The 18,463-nt window shown below is 45.0% G+C and overlaps 1 protein-coding gene across 1 annotated transcript in view; it reads left to right on the forward strand.

The window, feature by feature from the left end:
* ATP8B1 (ATPase phospholipid transporting 8B1) overlaps positions 1 to 18,463 on the forward strand; it is a 127,172-nt gene that overhangs the window by 73,207 nt on the left and 35,502 nt on the right. The window contains exons 3-11 of the mRNA XM_049619872.1: positions 6,662 to 6,759; positions 8,837 to 8,950; positions 11,006 to 11,104; positions 11,219 to 11,280; positions 14,033 to 14,105; positions 14,214 to 14,284; positions 16,063 to 16,145; positions 16,264 to 16,422; positions 16,784 to 16,872. Coding sequence (XP_049475829.1) covers positions 6,662 to 6,759; positions 8,837 to 8,950; positions 11,006 to 11,104; positions 11,219 to 11,280; positions 14,033 to 14,105; positions 14,214 to 14,284; positions 16,063 to 16,145; positions 16,264 to 16,422; positions 16,784 to 16,872 — 848 coding nt within the window. The remainder of the gene's footprint in view (positions 1 to 6,661; positions 6,760 to 8,836; positions 8,951 to 11,005; positions 11,105 to 11,218; positions 11,281 to 14,032; positions 14,106 to 14,213; positions 14,285 to 16,062; positions 16,146 to 16,263; positions 16,423 to 16,783; positions 16,873 to 18,463) is intronic.

The raw sequence follows: 18,463 nt of genomic DNA on the forward strand, positions 1-18,463 counted from the left end.
TCTTTCTTTCTTTCTTTCTTTCTTTCTTTCTTTCTTTCTTTCTTTCTTTTTTGCAGACTGCTTAGACTTTTGTCATGTCGATGTTTAACCGGCTGCTCGTGGTGACATTTGGGCTGTTTCTAATCTTTCTGATAAATAGGGCTGCACTGAAGAACGCCGAGCCGCATCATTTCTCCCATGTGTGAATATGTACATGGGGGATCGATTCCTAGAAGTGGGATCGCTCCTTCAGTCCGTGCATGTGTGTGTTAAAATCTGGTAGATATGGGCAAATCGCTGTCCACGGAGACCACCTAAGAGCGCCTGACCCTCCACTCTCTTTTCAACCCAGTGTGTCCTCACATTCCTTACTCTTGCCAACATTTTGCCATTACGAGATAAAAAATTGGTACTTCCCTGAAGAATTACGCTTCTTTTCTACTGAACTTGAGTAGCTTTTCACGTATTGAAGAGCCATTTGAATTTCTCTTTGTAGGAGAGGTCTATTCATGTCCTTTACCCAATTTTCTCTTCTGTTGTTTGTTGCTTTTTCTTTTTGATGTTAAGCTTTTGATCTTTTTCCTCTGCTGGCTGACTGCAGTCCGTACCCACCCATGTAGCTATTTGGTTACTGGTGTCTAAGCAAGAATTCAGAACCAGCAGTAAGGATGAGGGACCAGGTGAAGTTTACTTCCTTTTCCAAATGGCAGCAATCAAAGGTTTTGGTGACCGTAGGAACACTCTGAATATCATGTAGTAACATTTAGACGTATTGAATACACATTTACCAAATTCGGGGATGGTTTTGAGCCACAGCTGGTTGATGTTAAATGCATCTCTGGACACATGCATTGATGGCTTTACACAACGTTGTTAGTTGATATCTTCCTAGCTTTTTCCCAAGGGGACACACGTGCATTTTTTGCCTGTAAATTTATTATTTCTTCTCTTTTCTTCGTCAATATTTTCATTCTAGAAAATGGGACAAGATATCTTCTTTTTTAAAGTAATTTTAAAAATTTTTTAAATATTTTATTTTATTTTGAGAGAGAGCGAGAGAGTGCTATCACGAGCAGGGGAGAAGCAGAGAGATGGAGGGAGAGAGAATTCCAAACAGGCTCTGCACCATAGTGCAGAGCCTGACATGGGACTCGAACTCATGAACCGTGAGGTCATGACCTGAGCCAAAACCAAGAGTTGGATGTTAACTGACTGAGACACCCAGGCACCCCATGGTACAAGATATATTCTTTTTCTGTAAATTAGCCTTGTGGTCCAAATGTTTTGTAAAGTTCTCTGTTCCAAGTGAGTAATTAGTTAATGTTTGATCAAAAAGACAAATATTTCCGAATGTTATTTTGCTACCCTTCCTAAAGGTATGCGCTTTAGCAGAGCATTTCTCAAACCATATTAGTAGGTGTTCAGTAATTTTAACAAAATGTGCCTGTGGTCACATTGATTTTGAAAAGACTGAATTAAATAAAATTTTAAAAATGCCTTCTTAGAGCCTTTAATATATTACTGGGTCCGTTGAAAATCCAAAGGGGAAAAAAAAATAAAGGATGCAGTATTTTATGCTGTCTTTTGCAAATGTATTTGACCACAGACACAGCTTTTGCTTTTTTTTATGGCCTCTGCTTGAAATATTCCTCAAGCAATTAGCATAAAACTCAGGGGAGGATTAAGAGAAGGCATCAATTTATTTGCCCTCCGATTTGTCTGAATTATGCCAGACAAGAAACCTTGTTGGAAATGGGGTTATTGACTATTTGACTACAATCAGATTTCTTTTTTTAAATTTTTTTTTTTCAACGTTTTTTATTTATTTTTGGGACAGAGAGAGACAGAGCATGAACGGGGGAGGGGCAGAGAGAGAGGGAGACACAGAATCGGAAACAGGCTCCAGGCTCCGAGCCATCAGCCCGGAGCCTGACGCGGGGCTCGAACTCACAGACTGCGAGATCGTGACCTGGCTGAAGTCGGACGCTTAACCGACTGCGCCACCCAGGCGCCCCTACAATCAGATTTCTAAAATTGACTGGAAAACTCCTGCGGTTAAGCTCAGTATGTTGCAGATGAAGATAACGTGGTTACTTTCTCTGGTCTCCCTAAGATGTTATCAAAAGCATAAAATTAAGAAACCGAGGTCATTTCCAGTAAACCCTTCACGGGTCCTGCTTGAGGCCAAATGCTACTTTGCGTCAGAGGCATCCACATCAAAATGTCTGGGGATGAGGTGTAGTGCTGGGACAGACAGAGGAGCCACTAGCTGGGGGGTTTAATGATGAGGGGAAAAGAGCCGTGAGGGGGACCAAAGAATCCAGCTCATTACAAGGGCGGCTTATTCTCTCCTGTTGAGTTTTTCTGAGATCGATTTTTATCCCTTCCCCTTGGCCTTTTCTTGATTCTTGGGGAATCCTGTCAATGTTTTTTTCTCAGCCTTCCTGAATTTTAGAACAGCGGCTCAGTGAAGTTCTGGAACACGGGTGCCTGGAGGTGTGTCTTAAGTCATCAGCAAGCCAAAGTAAACCACTAAAAGCACATGCATTTTCAAATTTCCGTGACATAGAATAGATTCAGGATTATCCCATAAAATATCCATTTTACCTACTTTTATTTAGGTGTCCTATTTGAGTGGAAAAGAAATGCTCTGATTGCATACGTTATATTCTGATTGCATAGTAGGTAATGCACATTGCAGTAGAGCTTATGAGTTGTCTTCCGGTTCCAGTTTAATTGTCCCATTTCATAAAATTGCGCTTTAGCTACAGAGGTGCTGGGAACTTCTGCGTTTGCAATGACACGATCATTATGATTGCCCGATGAAGGGCAGCCAAAATGATGCAAGAGGAGTTTTCAGTAATGGTATTGTGGTGTTTAAAGAAGTAACAAGGTTAATTATTTGCATTCTTCAGCAGTCCACGCTTGTCCCTTTTGCAAAATTATCTGTACTTCCTATGAGGGAGAAGTCTAGAAAGTGAATCATTTGAAAAAATGTAACACATTATTTTTAAAAGTCTATCTTTATTGTGATAATTATATAAGATGGATACTTTTAGAATTCTTTACTTGAAAAATTTTTTAATATCTTCCCATCTCCAAAACTAGTTGAGTCCCGTTAGTTGTTAATTTCCCTCCCTTACCAGTTTGCAGGGGAGGAGGGGTTCATCAAAACTGGGCTCACCCACACATGTGTATCCCACGGTCGGGGGGCGGGGTTCGTCTAGTGTGCACGTTCAAACACAAGTCACTGGAGAACCTAATGCCAAAGAGGTGCTTCCTTGACTTTTCTTCGCGATTGATAGCATCCGGTCTTGAGCCTTCATAGCAGTGGATGCTTATGCCTCTGCCTTCCCGTTAGGAAACCAAGCACAACCTGATATTTGACTTCCACCTTTCCTGGTGGAAAAGTCAACCCTATGCTCATAAGCAACCATCTGACGTCAGCTCGTGGGCAGAGTTCTCAGGGTGGTTTGGAGCATAGGTCACAAGCGAAGGCCCAGTCAGGACAGCAAAGTGGACAGAGTAGCCGGACTACTTGGCCCCATGCCTGACACACGCTAAGCACTGAACATGTGTTAGCCACCGACCTATGCATGATGGGACTGAAGAAGTCAGGAGTAGATGGGCAAAGACAAGCCAGGTGGGTGGAAATATTTTTCCTCTGCGGAGGTAGCCTGACTGCCAGGTTCATCATCTCTATGTTAGAAAGGTCCCTTGAGCTGAAATTTCCATGAGGTGCTGGGCTCTATCAACAGGTGATCCACTGAGATAAAAAGGACTTGAGCCAGAGATAAACTAGACCTCATCTTGTGAGCTGTACCTTTCCTATTCATTCGGAAGGTCTGCAAGCATATCCTCCGTGGGGACTTTCAGTGTGTCATGGGAGGCCGTGGCCTGTCCCCAGAGAGCTGCCCAGTGTGGTGGTTGCAGGCCCAGAGACTACCTGCGAACCTGCTGCCCAAGCAGCTAAACGTGCAGTAGTGGGACCCTTATTTCAGCTCTGCACAGTGAAGGCTCCATAAGTGGACAGGTTGGAAGCCAAGGAGTCTCCCAGCCCAGTGCTAATGCTCGGAAGGAAAGAAGGGAGGACCAAACCCAGTAGGAGGAGCTCCTATCACCACGGGGTAGGTGACAATGCTATAAGATAGGGGTGACAGGTCAACTCAGAAACCCACCTCCAATGAGTCTTCAGCCAGCTATGGAGCCACTAGAAAGGACAAAAAGAAAGAAGTCTGGATCAGCCCAGGAAGCAGCAGCTGCAACCCCACCACAAAGGACGCCAGGATATTTCACAAACCAGGGAGGAGCCCATCTCCTGCTGATTCTGGAAGAGAGCCACGGGGTTGGCTCTCCATTGAGCGACGTCAAAGCCAGCTCTAGCACAAAACAGTGGTCCCACCGTGAGACAGAGAGGTGGGTGTTGGTTCCGAGGCTGTGGAGGGAGGAACATGGAGACCGCCATGGAGACAGCAGAGGGTAGCCAGGGGCTGGGTTTGGGGAGCAAGGGGGCCCGTAAACTTGGAGTCTCATTAAAAAGCAGGGGCGCCTGGGTGGCGCAGTCGGTTAAGCGTCCGACTTCAGCCAGGTCACGATCTCGCGGTCCGTGAGTTCGAGCCCCGCGTCAGGCTCTGGGCTGATGGCTCCGAGCCTGGAGCCTGTTTCCGATTCTGTGTCTCCCTCTCTCTCTGCCCCTCCCCCGTTCATGCTCTGTCTCTCTCTGTCCCAAAAATAAATAAAAAAATAAATAAATAAATAAAAAAGGAGACAGAGGGGCAAGCTACTGTGGGGGCCCAGGCTCGGAGAAGAGTTGCTGGGGACCATGCCAGCTTTCCTTTCTGCAGGTTAGATAAACAGAGAGACCATCTCAGGATGGAACAGATCTTCTGTTGGAATCTCTATGTCCCACAGGCAGCGGCAATTTCACAGTGGGCTGATGGTGCGATGTCACCATGGTGTAGCTTGAGTCCCCTGTCTCCGGTCAGAAGACCCCAACCTCACGTTCATGCTCTTTAGAGCCAGTGTGAGGATGCTGCCTTGCTTCACGCATTCCCGACTGGTTCCCCAATGCTGTAGCTGAAGTCCTACCATCACCACCTGCCTCTCCTCTCCTTCCTTCTCTCCCCACCCCCCCCCCAACAAGGGGTCCTCAACATTGACTGGACTCCTGTCCTCTCAAGGGACAGTCAAGAGAAGGAGGAGGGGTGCAGGAAGTTTATGGGCAAGTAAAAGAGGAAAGTCATCACCCAGACTTCCCACTCCTAAGTAGATACCTGGGGGAAAAAAACATCTTATGAGTTCCAGAGAATGTTTATTATTATAGCAAAATGATTCATAACAATAGCAAGACGCTAGAAACACCCAAACTATTCGCCAACAGAAGAATTAATCAATTTTGGCATATGCATGATGCTAGAAAACAGCGGCAATGAATAGTATATTTTATACTACACCACATTAGTGTAGATGAAAGTTACATAGTATTGCGAGTGGAAAAGCAATTCACAGAAGAATACAAGTGATACAGCTCAAAACCTGCCTGAGCAACTTATTTTGGGGGATACATACCTGATAAACCTATACGGAAAAATAAGAGGGCAAAGATAAGCACATCTGATAAGCACAGATGTTAGAAATGTCGTCGGCTGTAGGCGGGGAAGTAGGAAGGACGTGATCTCAGAGTTGGGAATTGCCCTGTTGAACCAGTAGACAACATCTGCCAGTAAGTGTGGAGAAAACTACCCCCAAGAAGAATCAGGTCAGAAAGAGTGTGGGGAGGGGTGGGGGTGGGGGGTGGATTGGGACAAGTGTTTTATGAGACACCTGTTGGGTGAGGAATGTTCCCCCCGGCAGTAGAGATGCTATGGACTTTCTCAGATGCCTTGGAATTCAGACATGCCGATTGAATGGACCGAGTCTGCTCAGTACTGTGTCTGTGACACAAAGCACATGAGGTAAAGCAGCACATGCCGATCTGCGCGCAAGACTCAAAAGTGTTGGATTAGTTGGGTGATGTCCTTTTTCGTTGATTTTTTTTCATTCCCTCGATACTCGGTTACCGATTTTATAAACCAAGTGCATGAGTCTGGAAAAAATAATTTGACTTAATTTAGCTGTGACCTTCCGGGGGCTCTGGGATTTTGTTCGGGCCATGTTTAAATGAGGATTACTCTTGTAGAACTCCAATGTTCCATGAACATTCTATGAGTCACAGCATGTCCGTTCGTTGGCTTAGGGCTGCCGTCACAGTGGCACAAGCTGGGTAGCTTCAACCGCAGAAACTTACTGTCTCACAGATTCGGAGACTATAAATCTGAGGTCAAGGTGTGGGTACAGTTGGTTCCTACTGAGGCTGTGAGGGAAGGGTCTGTTCCAGGCTTTAGTCCTTGGCTTGTAGGTGGCCATGTTTTCCCACCAGCTCCCAACTGTGCATATCTGTGTGCAAATTCGCTTTTTTTTTTTTTTTTAAGAAGGCTATCGCCTTATTGGGTTGGGGTCAACTCTAATGACCTCACTTTAACGCGATCACATCTGCAATCACCCTATTTCCAAACAGTCATGCTCTGAGGCCTGGAGGGGGAGTTTGGACTTTACCAGATGAACCTGGGAAGCTCACGGTTCAGCCCACAACAATACGCTAATTTTATGCTTGATGGACTACTTTTCTCTTTCTTTTTAAAAGATTGTACATGGCAAGTCAAGGCAAATGATCGAAGCTTCCATGAACAGCCTCAATTTATGAACACAAAGTTCTTTTGTATTAAGGAGAGCAAATATGCGGTAAGTGGATATTAACTTTCTAAATTTAAAAAAAGTGTTTGTTAATGTTATTATTTATTTTGGGGAGTGGGGGGTGGGAGGGAGAGTGAGATTGAGAGCAAGCAGGGGAGGGGCAGAGAGAGGGAGATACAGAATCTGAAGCAGGCTCCAAGCTCCGAGCTGTCAGCACAGAGTGACGTGAGGCTTGATCCCAGGAACCATGAGATCATGACCTGAGCCGAAGCCTGACGCTTAACCGACTGAGCCACCCAAGCACCCCATGGATTTTAACTTTCTAGCTCATCTTCGCTAAGAGCCAGTTTTTTCCAATAGCCATTTTGCTTAGCAACTTCATGGGACACCTGCCTTCCAGATAATCCCTGGCCTGATAATCCCTGATTATCATTGTCCGTCGTATAGAATATCATTTTTATTCATCACTTTGAATTTAATAAAGGTGAGTAGGGGTGGCTTGACGCAAGCCAAAACAAAATTATGCAGATTGAAAAGCTCCCTGTGTGCGTGCAGAGCTCTCTTAATGTTTTATAGAAGAATATACAACAGTGTCACAGAAACGTTATGTTTGAAAGTAATAAGAATTTGAAAGGAATCTTAAGAACCTATTTCCCCCTTTTCTGCCTGTGATAGATTTAGAGGCCAAATATCTTTTCACCCCAGAAGTCCTTATTACCTTTAAAATACGATCGGGGCACCTGGGTGGCTCAGTCGGCCGAGTGTTTGACTTCGGTTCAGGTCATGATCTCACGGCTCGTGAGTCTGAGCCCCGCATTGGGCTTGGTGCTGACCGTGCAGTGCCTGCTTTGTATCCTCTTGTCACCTTCTCTCTGCCCCTCCCCTGCTTGCTCTCTCTCTCACTCTCGAAAATAAACATTAAAGCAATTATTAAAAAATAATCTAATATGATCAAGGGTCCCCCGTCAGGTGCGTGCTTACACGTCGTAACGTGTCTTTTAGTCGCTAGGACAGCTGTAGCAGAGCCACAGACGGGCTGGTTTAAGACAACAGAAATGTATTTTCTTACAGTTTAGGGACCATGAGTCCAAAATCAAGGTGTCAGTCCGGTTGGTTCCTTCCGGAGGGTCTGAGGCAGCGTCTGTTCCAGGCTTCTGTCCCGGCTTCTGGAGGTTGCCGACAATCCTTGGCCTTCCTTGGCTTGTAGACGCATCCCTCCACTCCCCGGCTCTGTCTCCACACAGCCTTGTCCCTGTGTGTCCCTATGTCTGTGTCCACTTGTCCTCTCCTTCTTCTTCTTCTAAGGGCAGCAGACATTGGATGAGGGCCCACCTTCATCCAGCATAACTTCACTGTAACTTGATTACAGCTGCAAAGACCCCATTCCCAAATAAGATGACAGTCACGGCTATTGGAGTTAGGACGGGAGCATATCTTTTAAAAGGGGCACACGATTCAACACACAACAGCGTCTTTTACTTTACACAGTAGACTTCATCCCCCTTCAGTAAAAGAGTGTTCCTTTTCCAGCGTCGTCGTTCGGGCTGACGTCTCCCTTTGCCTTGTTTTCTCTTTTTTTATTGTTGTTGTTGTTGTTTTTAATGTTTGCTTATTTTTGAGAGAGAGAGAGAGACAGAGCATGAGCGGGGTAGGGGCAGAGAGAGAGAGGAAGACACAGAGTCCAAAGCAGGCTCCAGGCTCTGAGCCGTCAGCATAGAACCTGACGGGGGGCTCGAGCTCACGAACCATGAGATCATGACCTGAGCTGAAGTCGGACGCTTCACCGACGGAGCCGCCCCGGCGCCCCTGCCCTGTTTTCTAAGAGGCTCTGAGGAGTCAGGAATCTGCCAGCCGTGTCCATTTGCTCAGTCAGATTTGCCACAGAGACCTTTGAAGTGAAATGTCTGCTTCTTGTTGCTGTCTCTGACCTAAGCCTCCAAGGAGTCATTCTGAGGCCTGATTAGAATTAAAAGCGTAAAGGAAATCTCGGTGTCTTCCTGGCCCATGTCCCTGTGTCCCTGTAGGCCATCAGGCTTTAGTGATTTTCACAGGGGTGTATACATTAGGATAAAAGCTCGGCCCCATGTAGAATGACCCTTTCATTTTTTTTTTTTTTTCCCAACAGAATAATGCAATTAAAACGTACAAGTATAATGCCTTTACCTTCCTACCAATGAATTTGTTTGAGCAGTTTAAGAGAGCAGCCAATTTCTATTTCCTGGTCCTTCTTATCTTACAGGTAATGCCCTTTGATATCTTAAATCTGTTTTGAGTTACGATGACTCAGTAACATTTAAGTTGTGGACACATGTAATCTTAAAAGTTGTTGTATTAACATCAGGCTTTTTGCACACAAGGAAACAGTGCCTCATACAGAACCAGCTCGACAATGTTAAGTAAATAGGGAAAGGAAGCAAATGGAAAGAGTTTAATTCTATATTTAAAAAAAAAAAAAATCAGTCGCGTACTAATGTGAATGTTAAAACTGGTTTCCCTGAAGTGAATACAATTAAAACCTTCACATTGTACAATTATGTGTACCCTAAAATTCTATTTATTGTGTGCCTGCCCTTTGTTTTTCATGTAGGTGCTTAATTTCGTCAAGAATATTATTTATTTGTACCAATGTTTGGGTCATAATTCTCAATAGATTATTTTTGTGAATTGGTTTTTGTGTTGACAAAAGGCCTATTCCTTTCCTGAGGCTGTTTTTTTTTTTTCTTGATTGTGGCAAAGGACCCACTTATCTAGAGAGTGTTAATTTTACCTATCTAGAAATCGTTATAATCGAGGGAACTCTACACCCTCTAGTTACCAGACTATCAACCTTTAGCCCTTGACAACAAGCCTTGGATTTGGAAAACCATCTCATCTGCTGGGGTTTACCGAAGAGGGTTTCATGCAAATGGGAACATGTGTGTGTCCGGGTGGGGATGGGGGAAGCAGGGAGCGGCGAGGAAGCAGAAGGGAGAACCGGATCCCCAACAGATTTAGTAGGATATGAGATCTACTGGCTTGACAGTATAGAATGTTCCTGTTACCAAGAGGGACCTTTGAAACCAGCCCACGTGGAGACAAACACTAAAATTTGAAGGTACTGCTATGTCATAAGTGGGCCAGTCTTCCCTTCTTTCCTTCTAGCAAGGAAAAGGGGGAGTTACATTGATAATACTGTGGCAAATGATCGTTCTCTCTTTCGACCAACCCCCAATCATCTTCTCTTAAGATCTAGCAATTTAAGTTAAAGTGATAGTAATAGCTTTAGACAGCCCTTCGCTGGTTACTTCACTTAATTCTTGTACTCTGTGATGTAAATGCTATCATAACCTCCGTTTTCAGAGAAACTGAGGCCCGTGAGGCACTGGAGCTTGTTCAAAGTCCCAAAGCCCTAAGCGAGAGACTGGGGCGGGACTTGGATCCAGGAACTTCACCGCAAAGCCTGTCATTTTATTTTTTTTATTTATTATTATTATTTTTATTTATTATTTTTTTTTAATTTTTTTTTTAACGTTTATTCATTTTTGAGACAGAGAGAAAGCATGAATGGGGGAAGGTCAGAGAGAGAGGGAGACACAGAATCTGAAACAGGCTCCAGGCTCCAAGCTGTCAGCACAGAGCCCGACGCGGGGCTCGAACTCACGGACCGCGAGATCATGACCTGAGCCGAAGTCGGACGCCCAACCGACTGAGCCACCCAGGCGCCCCCAGCCTGTCGTTTTAATGACTACGTCATGTGACCTGATGATCCGTAGGATGGTTACAAGAGATCTTTACTAAACTCGCTTCCCAATCTTTTGTTCCAACTTCAAGGCCGTCTTAATGGAGGCAAGGCTTCCTCCGAGGCCCAGCGCAATCACTGGCTTTCAGAGGCAGCTGTGACCAGTTGCCGTCCTTGCCTCCATCGTGAGACCCTCAGAGACCACTGGCTAAGCAACCAGCAGGGGACAGCCTGCTACATGGATTCCCTATAAAAGCTGAAGGACTACTTGTCCCAGCTCCCCACACGGCCCTCCCTGCCGTTAGTTATGATTTTCACAAAGAGTTTGGAGCAGTTCTCTTTTAGCCCCCCTGGTGTCCAGTTAAGGTCGCAATGAGACAATTTCAGGAGCCACTGTTCTCTGGGGCCTGTTCCAGGAGGCCATAAGCTAGAGAGGGCGGCAAGAAGGTGGTCGGCTGGAGGCTTCGGTGACTTTCCTACCTGCCCTACAGGACGTAGGCTTGGAGGTTCGAATCAGCAGTTACCTGTAGATGCCGTGCCTTCGTGGGCACACACGTCTAATTGTATTTCTTTCAGGCGATTCCTCAAATCACGACCCTGGCATGGTACACCACCCTGGTGCCCTTGCTCCTGGTGCTGGGCATCACGGCCATCAAAGACCTGGTGGACGACGTGGTAAGGATTTCTGGGGCAACTTTCTCCTCCCTGCTGTGAGCTTATTTTAGTTTGGCGTTAATATCTCACGTTTGGAGAATATTCAAATAACCTTTCCCCTCCTCTTTTCTAAAGGCTCGCCATAAAATGGATAATGAAATCAACAATAGGACGTGTGAAGTCATTAAGGACGGCAGGTACTGTGTCTTCCTTAACTTAGTTACAAGAACAGAACGGATAAGTATGTCTAGAAACATACTCAGAGATAACCATTCCAAACTTGGAAGGCTTTTGGCATAGCAGCCTTTTCGTTGTAAGAGTCTCTCTTAACTTACTAAGACTTGGTACCCTCCTTGTGACCCAGGGGCTGCAGCCAAACTGGGTTGTGGGCACTCGTCCTTTGAGCCCCGTGGCATCAGCACTCGTGTGTTTTCATGGCTCCTTCAGCCTGGAGCTCCCATCTCTGCTGTTCCCAACTTAGGTGTTCGGGACTTTGCTCGAATGTCTTAACCCCCCCCTTTCCTGGTTCTCCCTTCACTGTGCAATCAAGACCTTGTCGCTCTCATCTTATCAGAATTATTTGTGGGGGGGGGGGGACGCAGTCGGTGAAGTGTCTGACTTCAGCTCAGGTCACGATCTCACAGTCTGTGAGTTCGAGCCCCGCGTCGGGCTCTGTGCTGACAGCTCGGAGCCTGGAGCCTGCTTTGGATTCTGTGTCTCCCCCTCTCTCTCTGTTCCTCCCCTGCTTGTGCTCTATCTCTGTGTTTCTCAAAAATAAATAAATGTTAAAAAAAAATTAAAAAAAAAAAAAAAAAGAATTATCCGTGTAGGTGTCTTCTCTTCTGTCCTGAACTATAAGTTCCTCAAGGGGACTGTCTTGATGGTAACTGGTTGTTTTTTGTCCATCAGAGTCTCCAACACACAGAAAGGGCTCAATGAATGTTAAATAAATATTGTCCACTGTGACCAACGTGCCAACTCAGAGACCAGTAATGAGTTGTTTTTTGAGCAAGCGCCTAGAGGCAGAACCACAAAGTCAAGTGCTAAAAATAGCGACTAAGAAAATGTCGAGTCGCTATGATGTCCACCTGAAACTGTAGGATATTGTATGTCAATTATACTTCCCTAAAAAGAAAAAAAAATAGTGATGAAGGCCCAGTTCAAAGACTTTTTTTGTGTCAACACTGAGAAAAATAAGGTGATTTGCAGGCACTGTTCCACTGTGTCTAATTTGGAGATAGACTGCGGCAGCCTATAAATCTGTTGGGATGGCTTTTTTCCCCTCCCAAATAAATGGATTCTGCTCTGAAGGGTACCTTTCAAATCACTTAGAATTGCTCTGATGAAGAGAGCAGTAGGTTCTTAGCCAGCCCGCACAACTGTGGCCATGGCTCACAACCTGGCTGACTCCACTGGTAAAGAGTAGCTCTGAGTGGCCTTGAATTTGGGGGTCAGAGTGCATATCTGATAGGGCCGCGGCTCCAGCTCCCCCTAGAGGAGGGTCAAGCCTGTGTGGGGACTTGGGCATTGTGGGGCAGGGCAGCGGGACCTCCCGAGGGGAAACCAGATGTCACAGTGGAAAGGCTCAACACAGTTGCCACTCACACCCCCAAAGAGCTGTGGCAGGAAGGTTCTTAACTTGCTCGTTTATAATTTGACACCCATTTGCCAATTCTAATTTACAGTTTTAGAGATGCTGAAATGTAAACTAACTACGACTTAATTTATTGAAAGATAAGCCAAATTCTTTTTTTTAAATCCTGAGATGGAGAAGTGTGTGTTCGATTCTAATAAAATTGGTCATGCTGGGGTATAAGCGTATATTTAAAGTGTATTTTAAATGAAAAGACACTGTCTCAAAAATAAATAAAAACATTTAAAAATTTTTTTTAAAAAGTCGGGAGGGGGGCACCTGAGTGGCTCAGTCGGTTAAGCGTCCGACTTCAGCTCAAGTCATGATCTCACAGTCTGTGAGTTCGAGCCCCGTGTCGGGCTCAGTGCTGACAGCTCAGAGCCTGGAGGCTGCTTCAGATTCTGTGTCTCCCTCTCTCTCTGCCCCTCCCCTGCTCATGCTCTGTCTCTCTCTGTCTCAAAAATAAATAAAAACATTAAAAAAAATTTTTTTAATGAATGAAAAAACAAAACTGTAGTTTCAATCTCCAGGTCTCTCTTATCCATGAATTAATGGGAGGACAAACATAGTAATTGGAGTTCTGCCTCCGAAAATACTAAGTTTATTAGTTGTGATAGATTCATAATCTCTGTTATGGGTATCTTTTCTATGTGTGAAAAGTTTTCACACAGACCACTGTATTTTAAAACTTTTTAAAATGTTGATTTGTTAGACATTTAAATGGCTCTTTCCTGTGAAACTTAAGACAGAAAAATAGTCATCTGTTTAATTTTATTTTGCATTTGATCAGTGTCCTTATTAGGCTTATGAGAAAGGCAATGCGTGCTCATTGAAAAGGTAACTTAATAGGGTGGAGGCATGCTCTAATGTTCCCTGAGGATTCCAGGTGGCCCGTGCAGGAGCCAGAATGTGTTCCTGTCCTGGGACCACCTGGGTCCCGCGTCCTGAGCAGGTGGTTGACAACCCAGAGGCAAGAGAACAGGAGGCTGGAAGCACAGGATGTGAGCAAAAATATAGGAGCCCAGTAGCTCCTTGCCACACGTTTGAGTAGCCCCATCGAGCCTTCCTGCCATGACGCCACATGGAAAGAACACATCAAAGTCATTACCATCATCACCGCTCCCTTCAGAGGATACTGTGATTCACGTGACCACTTCATGGGGTTTCATCATGAAATTGGCCGAAGTTTCAGGAAACCTTTTTTCTGTGCTCTTCACGTTTCCCCAGAAATCATTGGCTCCTAGAGAGAATAATTCCAAATCCTTTGCCAGTAACTTTTGAAAGGCCGGTAAACTCTCATTCCTTTTGACATTTAGGTTCAAGATTGCCAAGTGGAAAGAGATTCAAGTTGGAGACGTCATTCGGTTGAAAAAGAATGATTTTATTCCCGTAAGTGAAGAAGCCCCGCGTCCCTCATCTATTATCCTCCCGTCTTCCGCGGGCGCTCAGTTTGGCCCTGGGGATGTCTGTATCTTTGATGTGTCTTGTCTTGCACAGGCCGACACGCTGCTCCTGTCCAGCTCCGAGCCCAACAGCCTCTGCTACGTCGAAACAGCTGAACTGGATGGGTAAGCGGGTCTTGGCTGGGCCCGTTTTCAGGCCGACCGTTAAAGGCGCATTCGTTCCATCGAAAATTGCATCAGAAGAGAAGCCCCGAGATCTAGCCTTGCCTCTACCCCTTGCTGGCTGTCCCGCGGTGTCCCTAGCAGACTAACCTCTCTTTTTTCAATTCCGTCTGTAAAGTGGGGCTCTCAAGCCTGCCCTTCCCCCCACTTGTAGGGAGGGTTGAAAGGGATGGACACCTGAGCCCTTTGCGTACAGCTGAGCAGCATCCAGACACGTATGAAGGACGATCACAGTAATGAATTTCCGAGAAAACAGATTTTTTAAAGTGCTTGTCAATGGACAACTCTGAGTTTTCCTTTTGTTGGTTTTGGTTAGTATAGGAGCCCTTACGGGAATCACGTTCTGTTTTTGACCAGTTTTGAATACATTCATTCATTGAGTGCCTGCTAAGTTGCATTAGCTTCATGTGTTAGCTCACTTAATCTTCTCAGCGACACGATGAGATTATTACCTTGACGTTGCCCTTGAGGAAAGTGAGACACAAGGAGGTGAAGTAGCCAGCCCGAGGTCACTTAGTAAGTGGCAGGGCTGGGACGGTGCTCGCCTGTGCTGGCTGCCCAGGTTAGTGTCTGCATCGCCCCCTCTGATACGAACACCCTTCCTCATACCCTCGATGCGCGTAACTTGTTTGTGGAGCGCTGAGATCATCTCGGTGCAACCAGGTCTGTCTTTGGTCTATAAATTAGTCAGGTGATCAGTCATACCTATAAAACAGCTATTATCCCCATGAGTGAGAGACTCGGAAGCTTTCCGAAGGTAGCAAATCCTACGTGCCCTGTCGGAACAAACAGAATGGGGAGGTCGAGGGCCACAGTCAACTTCTGAATATATGGAAACCCCCGAGTCCATCTTCGTGGAGGCCGCAGAAGGATGTCTGTCATGTGCAGACAGCATCGCTGTCCCGATGCCCAGCCTGACTCTCTGTGTCCCTGAGCACACACCTTCCCTGCTCTGTGGGTGGGACATGCCAAGTATTGGAGGGTAAGGTTCCCACCTCCTTTCCTAATTTTCTAGATAGACGTATCTTTGAAAAATAGGGGATCCAGTTGTTCACTCTGGAAAATAATAGGTTGATAGAGTCCAGGCACTTTCCGTAACAAATACGTCTTGTAGAATCATCTTAATGTGAAGAAGCTAAATTTTTTTTAAGTGTATTTATTTTGAGAGAGAGAGAGCAAGAGAGAGGGTGCACCAGCACATGAATGGTGGAGGGGCGAGAGAGAGAGAGAGAGAGAGAGAGAGAGAGGGGGAGAGAGAATCCCAATGCGCTGAGCCTGATGTGGGCTCAATCTCACAACCTTGAGATCATGACCTGAGCTGAAATCAAGAGTCAGAGGCTTAACCCACTGAGCCACTCAGGCACCCCTAGAAGCTAAGTTTTTAAATAGCGGTGTGGTAGTTAAGTCGAGACTGACGGTAAGAGGTTAGTAAGAAGGAGGACAGGAAGCTTGTAAATGCCTCCGTCCCATTCATAGTGCTCCACAAAAACAAACAGCAAAGGGGACCAGCATCTTCCAAGTCAGGAGTTTTTCTGTAGTTCAGGAAATAACCTCACTAAACTCCAAGTTCCAAGGCAAACTGGGAGTTCGAAAATAGGAAAAGCTAATGATCTGGCTTCTGCTTCCAGGTATACCTAACGTTACTTTGCACAATTTTTCTTATGTGCCTTTTTGAGATCCTGAATTTGTTCCTTCAATTCCTTTTCTCCCTCTCCCTTTAGAGAAACCAACCTGAAGTTCAAAATGGCGCTGGAAATCACACACCAGTGTCTCCAGAGAGAAAATTCACTGGCAGCATTTGACGGTTTGTGCAGACGTGCCTTACTTTGTCTTCAAGTTTAGTTGCTCAACTCAGTCCCAATTAATTAAAACCAGAAAATCTTTCATGTGTGAAAACTTATGTGAATCATATTTTTCTGAAGGTTTCGTTGAATGTGAAGAACCCAATAACCGGCTGGATAAGTTTACAGGAACACTGTTTTGGAGAAACACAAGTTTTCCTTTGGATGCTGATAAAATTTTATTACGTGGCTGTGTAATTAGGAACACCGACTTCTGCCATGGATTGGTCATTTTTGCAGGTAATTTCAGAGTTTCTTGGGAAATTGATGTGATACGTGCCTTTAAGATTTTTTTTAATGTTTATTTTATTTTTGGGAGTGAGAAACAGAGCACGAGCAGGGGAGGGGCAGAGAGAGAGGGAGACACAGAATGCGAAGCAGGCTGCAGGCTCTGAGCTGTCAGCACAGAGCCCGATGTGGGGCTTGAACTCACAAACCGTGAGTTCATGACCTGAGCTGAAGTCGGACGCTTAACCAGGCGCCCCTGATATGTGCTTTTAAGATTCAAAGGAGGGGATTGCTCTTCTGTTCATTCTCCATCGAAATGAAAGGAAGCATTGATTTTCCCAACTATTGATTGTATTGAATTTTCCATTTTTAGGTGCTGACACGAAAATAATGAAAAATAGTGGGAAAACCAGATTCAAAAGAACTAAAATTGATTACTTGATGAACTACATGGTTTATACGGTATTTATTTTCCGTTTCAGTAGATGAGAGGCTAGACTACTATCTTTTACTCTAATTTTGTTGTATGTTTTTCTTATGTAGAGAAATCTTAACCTCTGCAGGCCAGGTAGAAAAATGCGTGAGGCATTCCAAGAGAGAGAACTCTCTTACTTTTCCTCAGAAACGCCATATTCTAATCGGAGAATCCTTTTGGGAACCGAGGTTCCACTTGTAGGGTCCCCTGAATGGTTGAGTATTTTGTCAACTGGAGTGACCAGTTGGAAAACCAGGGAGCCTGAGATAAGTTAGTGGGGCCGGGCTCCTGTCAACATAAGGTTGATTTTACTGCTATTAGTTTCCCACAGGGGTAGTTCTCTTAAAAGCAAACTTTCCTCCCCAGCATGTAGTGTACAAGTCTAAATATAAGGCAAGGCTAAATATAAAGTGTGTTGAGGGCCCCCAAGACCACCCCCAGGTTTGGTGATTCACTGGAAGGACTCACAGAATAAAACATCTAGTTGCCCTCATAGCTATGACTTATTGTGACTTATTTACAAAGCAAGATCAGCAAAGGCAAAAGGCTCATGAGGCAAAGTCTGGAGGAAGCCAGTGCAAGCTTCCAAGAGTCTTCTCCCAGTAGGGTCACATGGCAAGACACCCTCCATTTCCCTAGCAACAACTTGTGACAGCCCATGTGAAATGTTGTCTCTACCAGGGAAGCTCATTGGAGACTCAGTGCCTGGGGTTTTATTGGGATCTGGTCACACAGGCCCCATCTGCCAGGGATGTACCAAAATTCCAGATTCCCTGAAGGAATGTAGGGGATCAGCATAAACCATATTGTTTTACACAAACAGGCACCATGAGCCGTTCTTATCAGGGAATAAGAAATAAGGAGAGGAAGGGGGAGGAAGAGAGGAAACCCTTCCAAAATCTAAGTTCCTAGATGCCGGCCAAAGGCCAACCTTGCAAGCAGGACAGCGTCTCAGGCCCAGCCCCAAGATGTTGGGCAGTGCTCCAATTTCCCAGTGAGAATTAATTTTTTTCCCAAGTATTTAGCTTAATTTGAATGCGTAAGTTTTTAGAGACGTCAAATACTTACCATACTTTAATTACATACACACATTTAAAGTCGTATAAAAGTAATACATTAAAGAAACAGCTCTTTTTTTCTCTCATCTCCCATTTCGTGAAAACTTTTCATGTGCATCTTCCGTGTCATTGTGCCGGTTATGGCCAGAGTACTCACGACGAGTTCCTCTCTCATCCTGAGCGCTGTGGTTTTGAGATATAGCACTTTTGGAATCTGTGGCCAGAAATTTCAATCTGTCCTTGGAAATCGTCTTCCTACCACAATTATCCGAATACCACTGGGATGGTCGACTTTTGCATTCATCCCAGAAGTATATACTCGTCATTTCCGTAACAGAATACTCACTGTACCGCTTCAGAAATGGTCTAAACCTTAAGTGGTAATGCAGTCTTCAGGGATAATTACCTGAATCGGGGTGAAATTCCCTTATGTTCTCTTTTAAATTTTTTTTTTTTCAACGTTTTTTAATTTATTTTTGAGACAGAGAGAGACAGAGCATGAACGGGGGAGGGGCAGAGA

This window comes from Panthera uncia, assembly GCF_023721935.1.
Source record: "Panthera uncia isolate 11264 chromosome D3 unlocalized genomic scaffold, Puncia_PCG_1.0 HiC_scaffold_8, whole genome shotgun sequence".
Classification (NCBI taxonomy): Eukaryota; Metazoa; Chordata; class Mammalia; order Carnivora; family Felidae; genus Panthera; species Panthera uncia.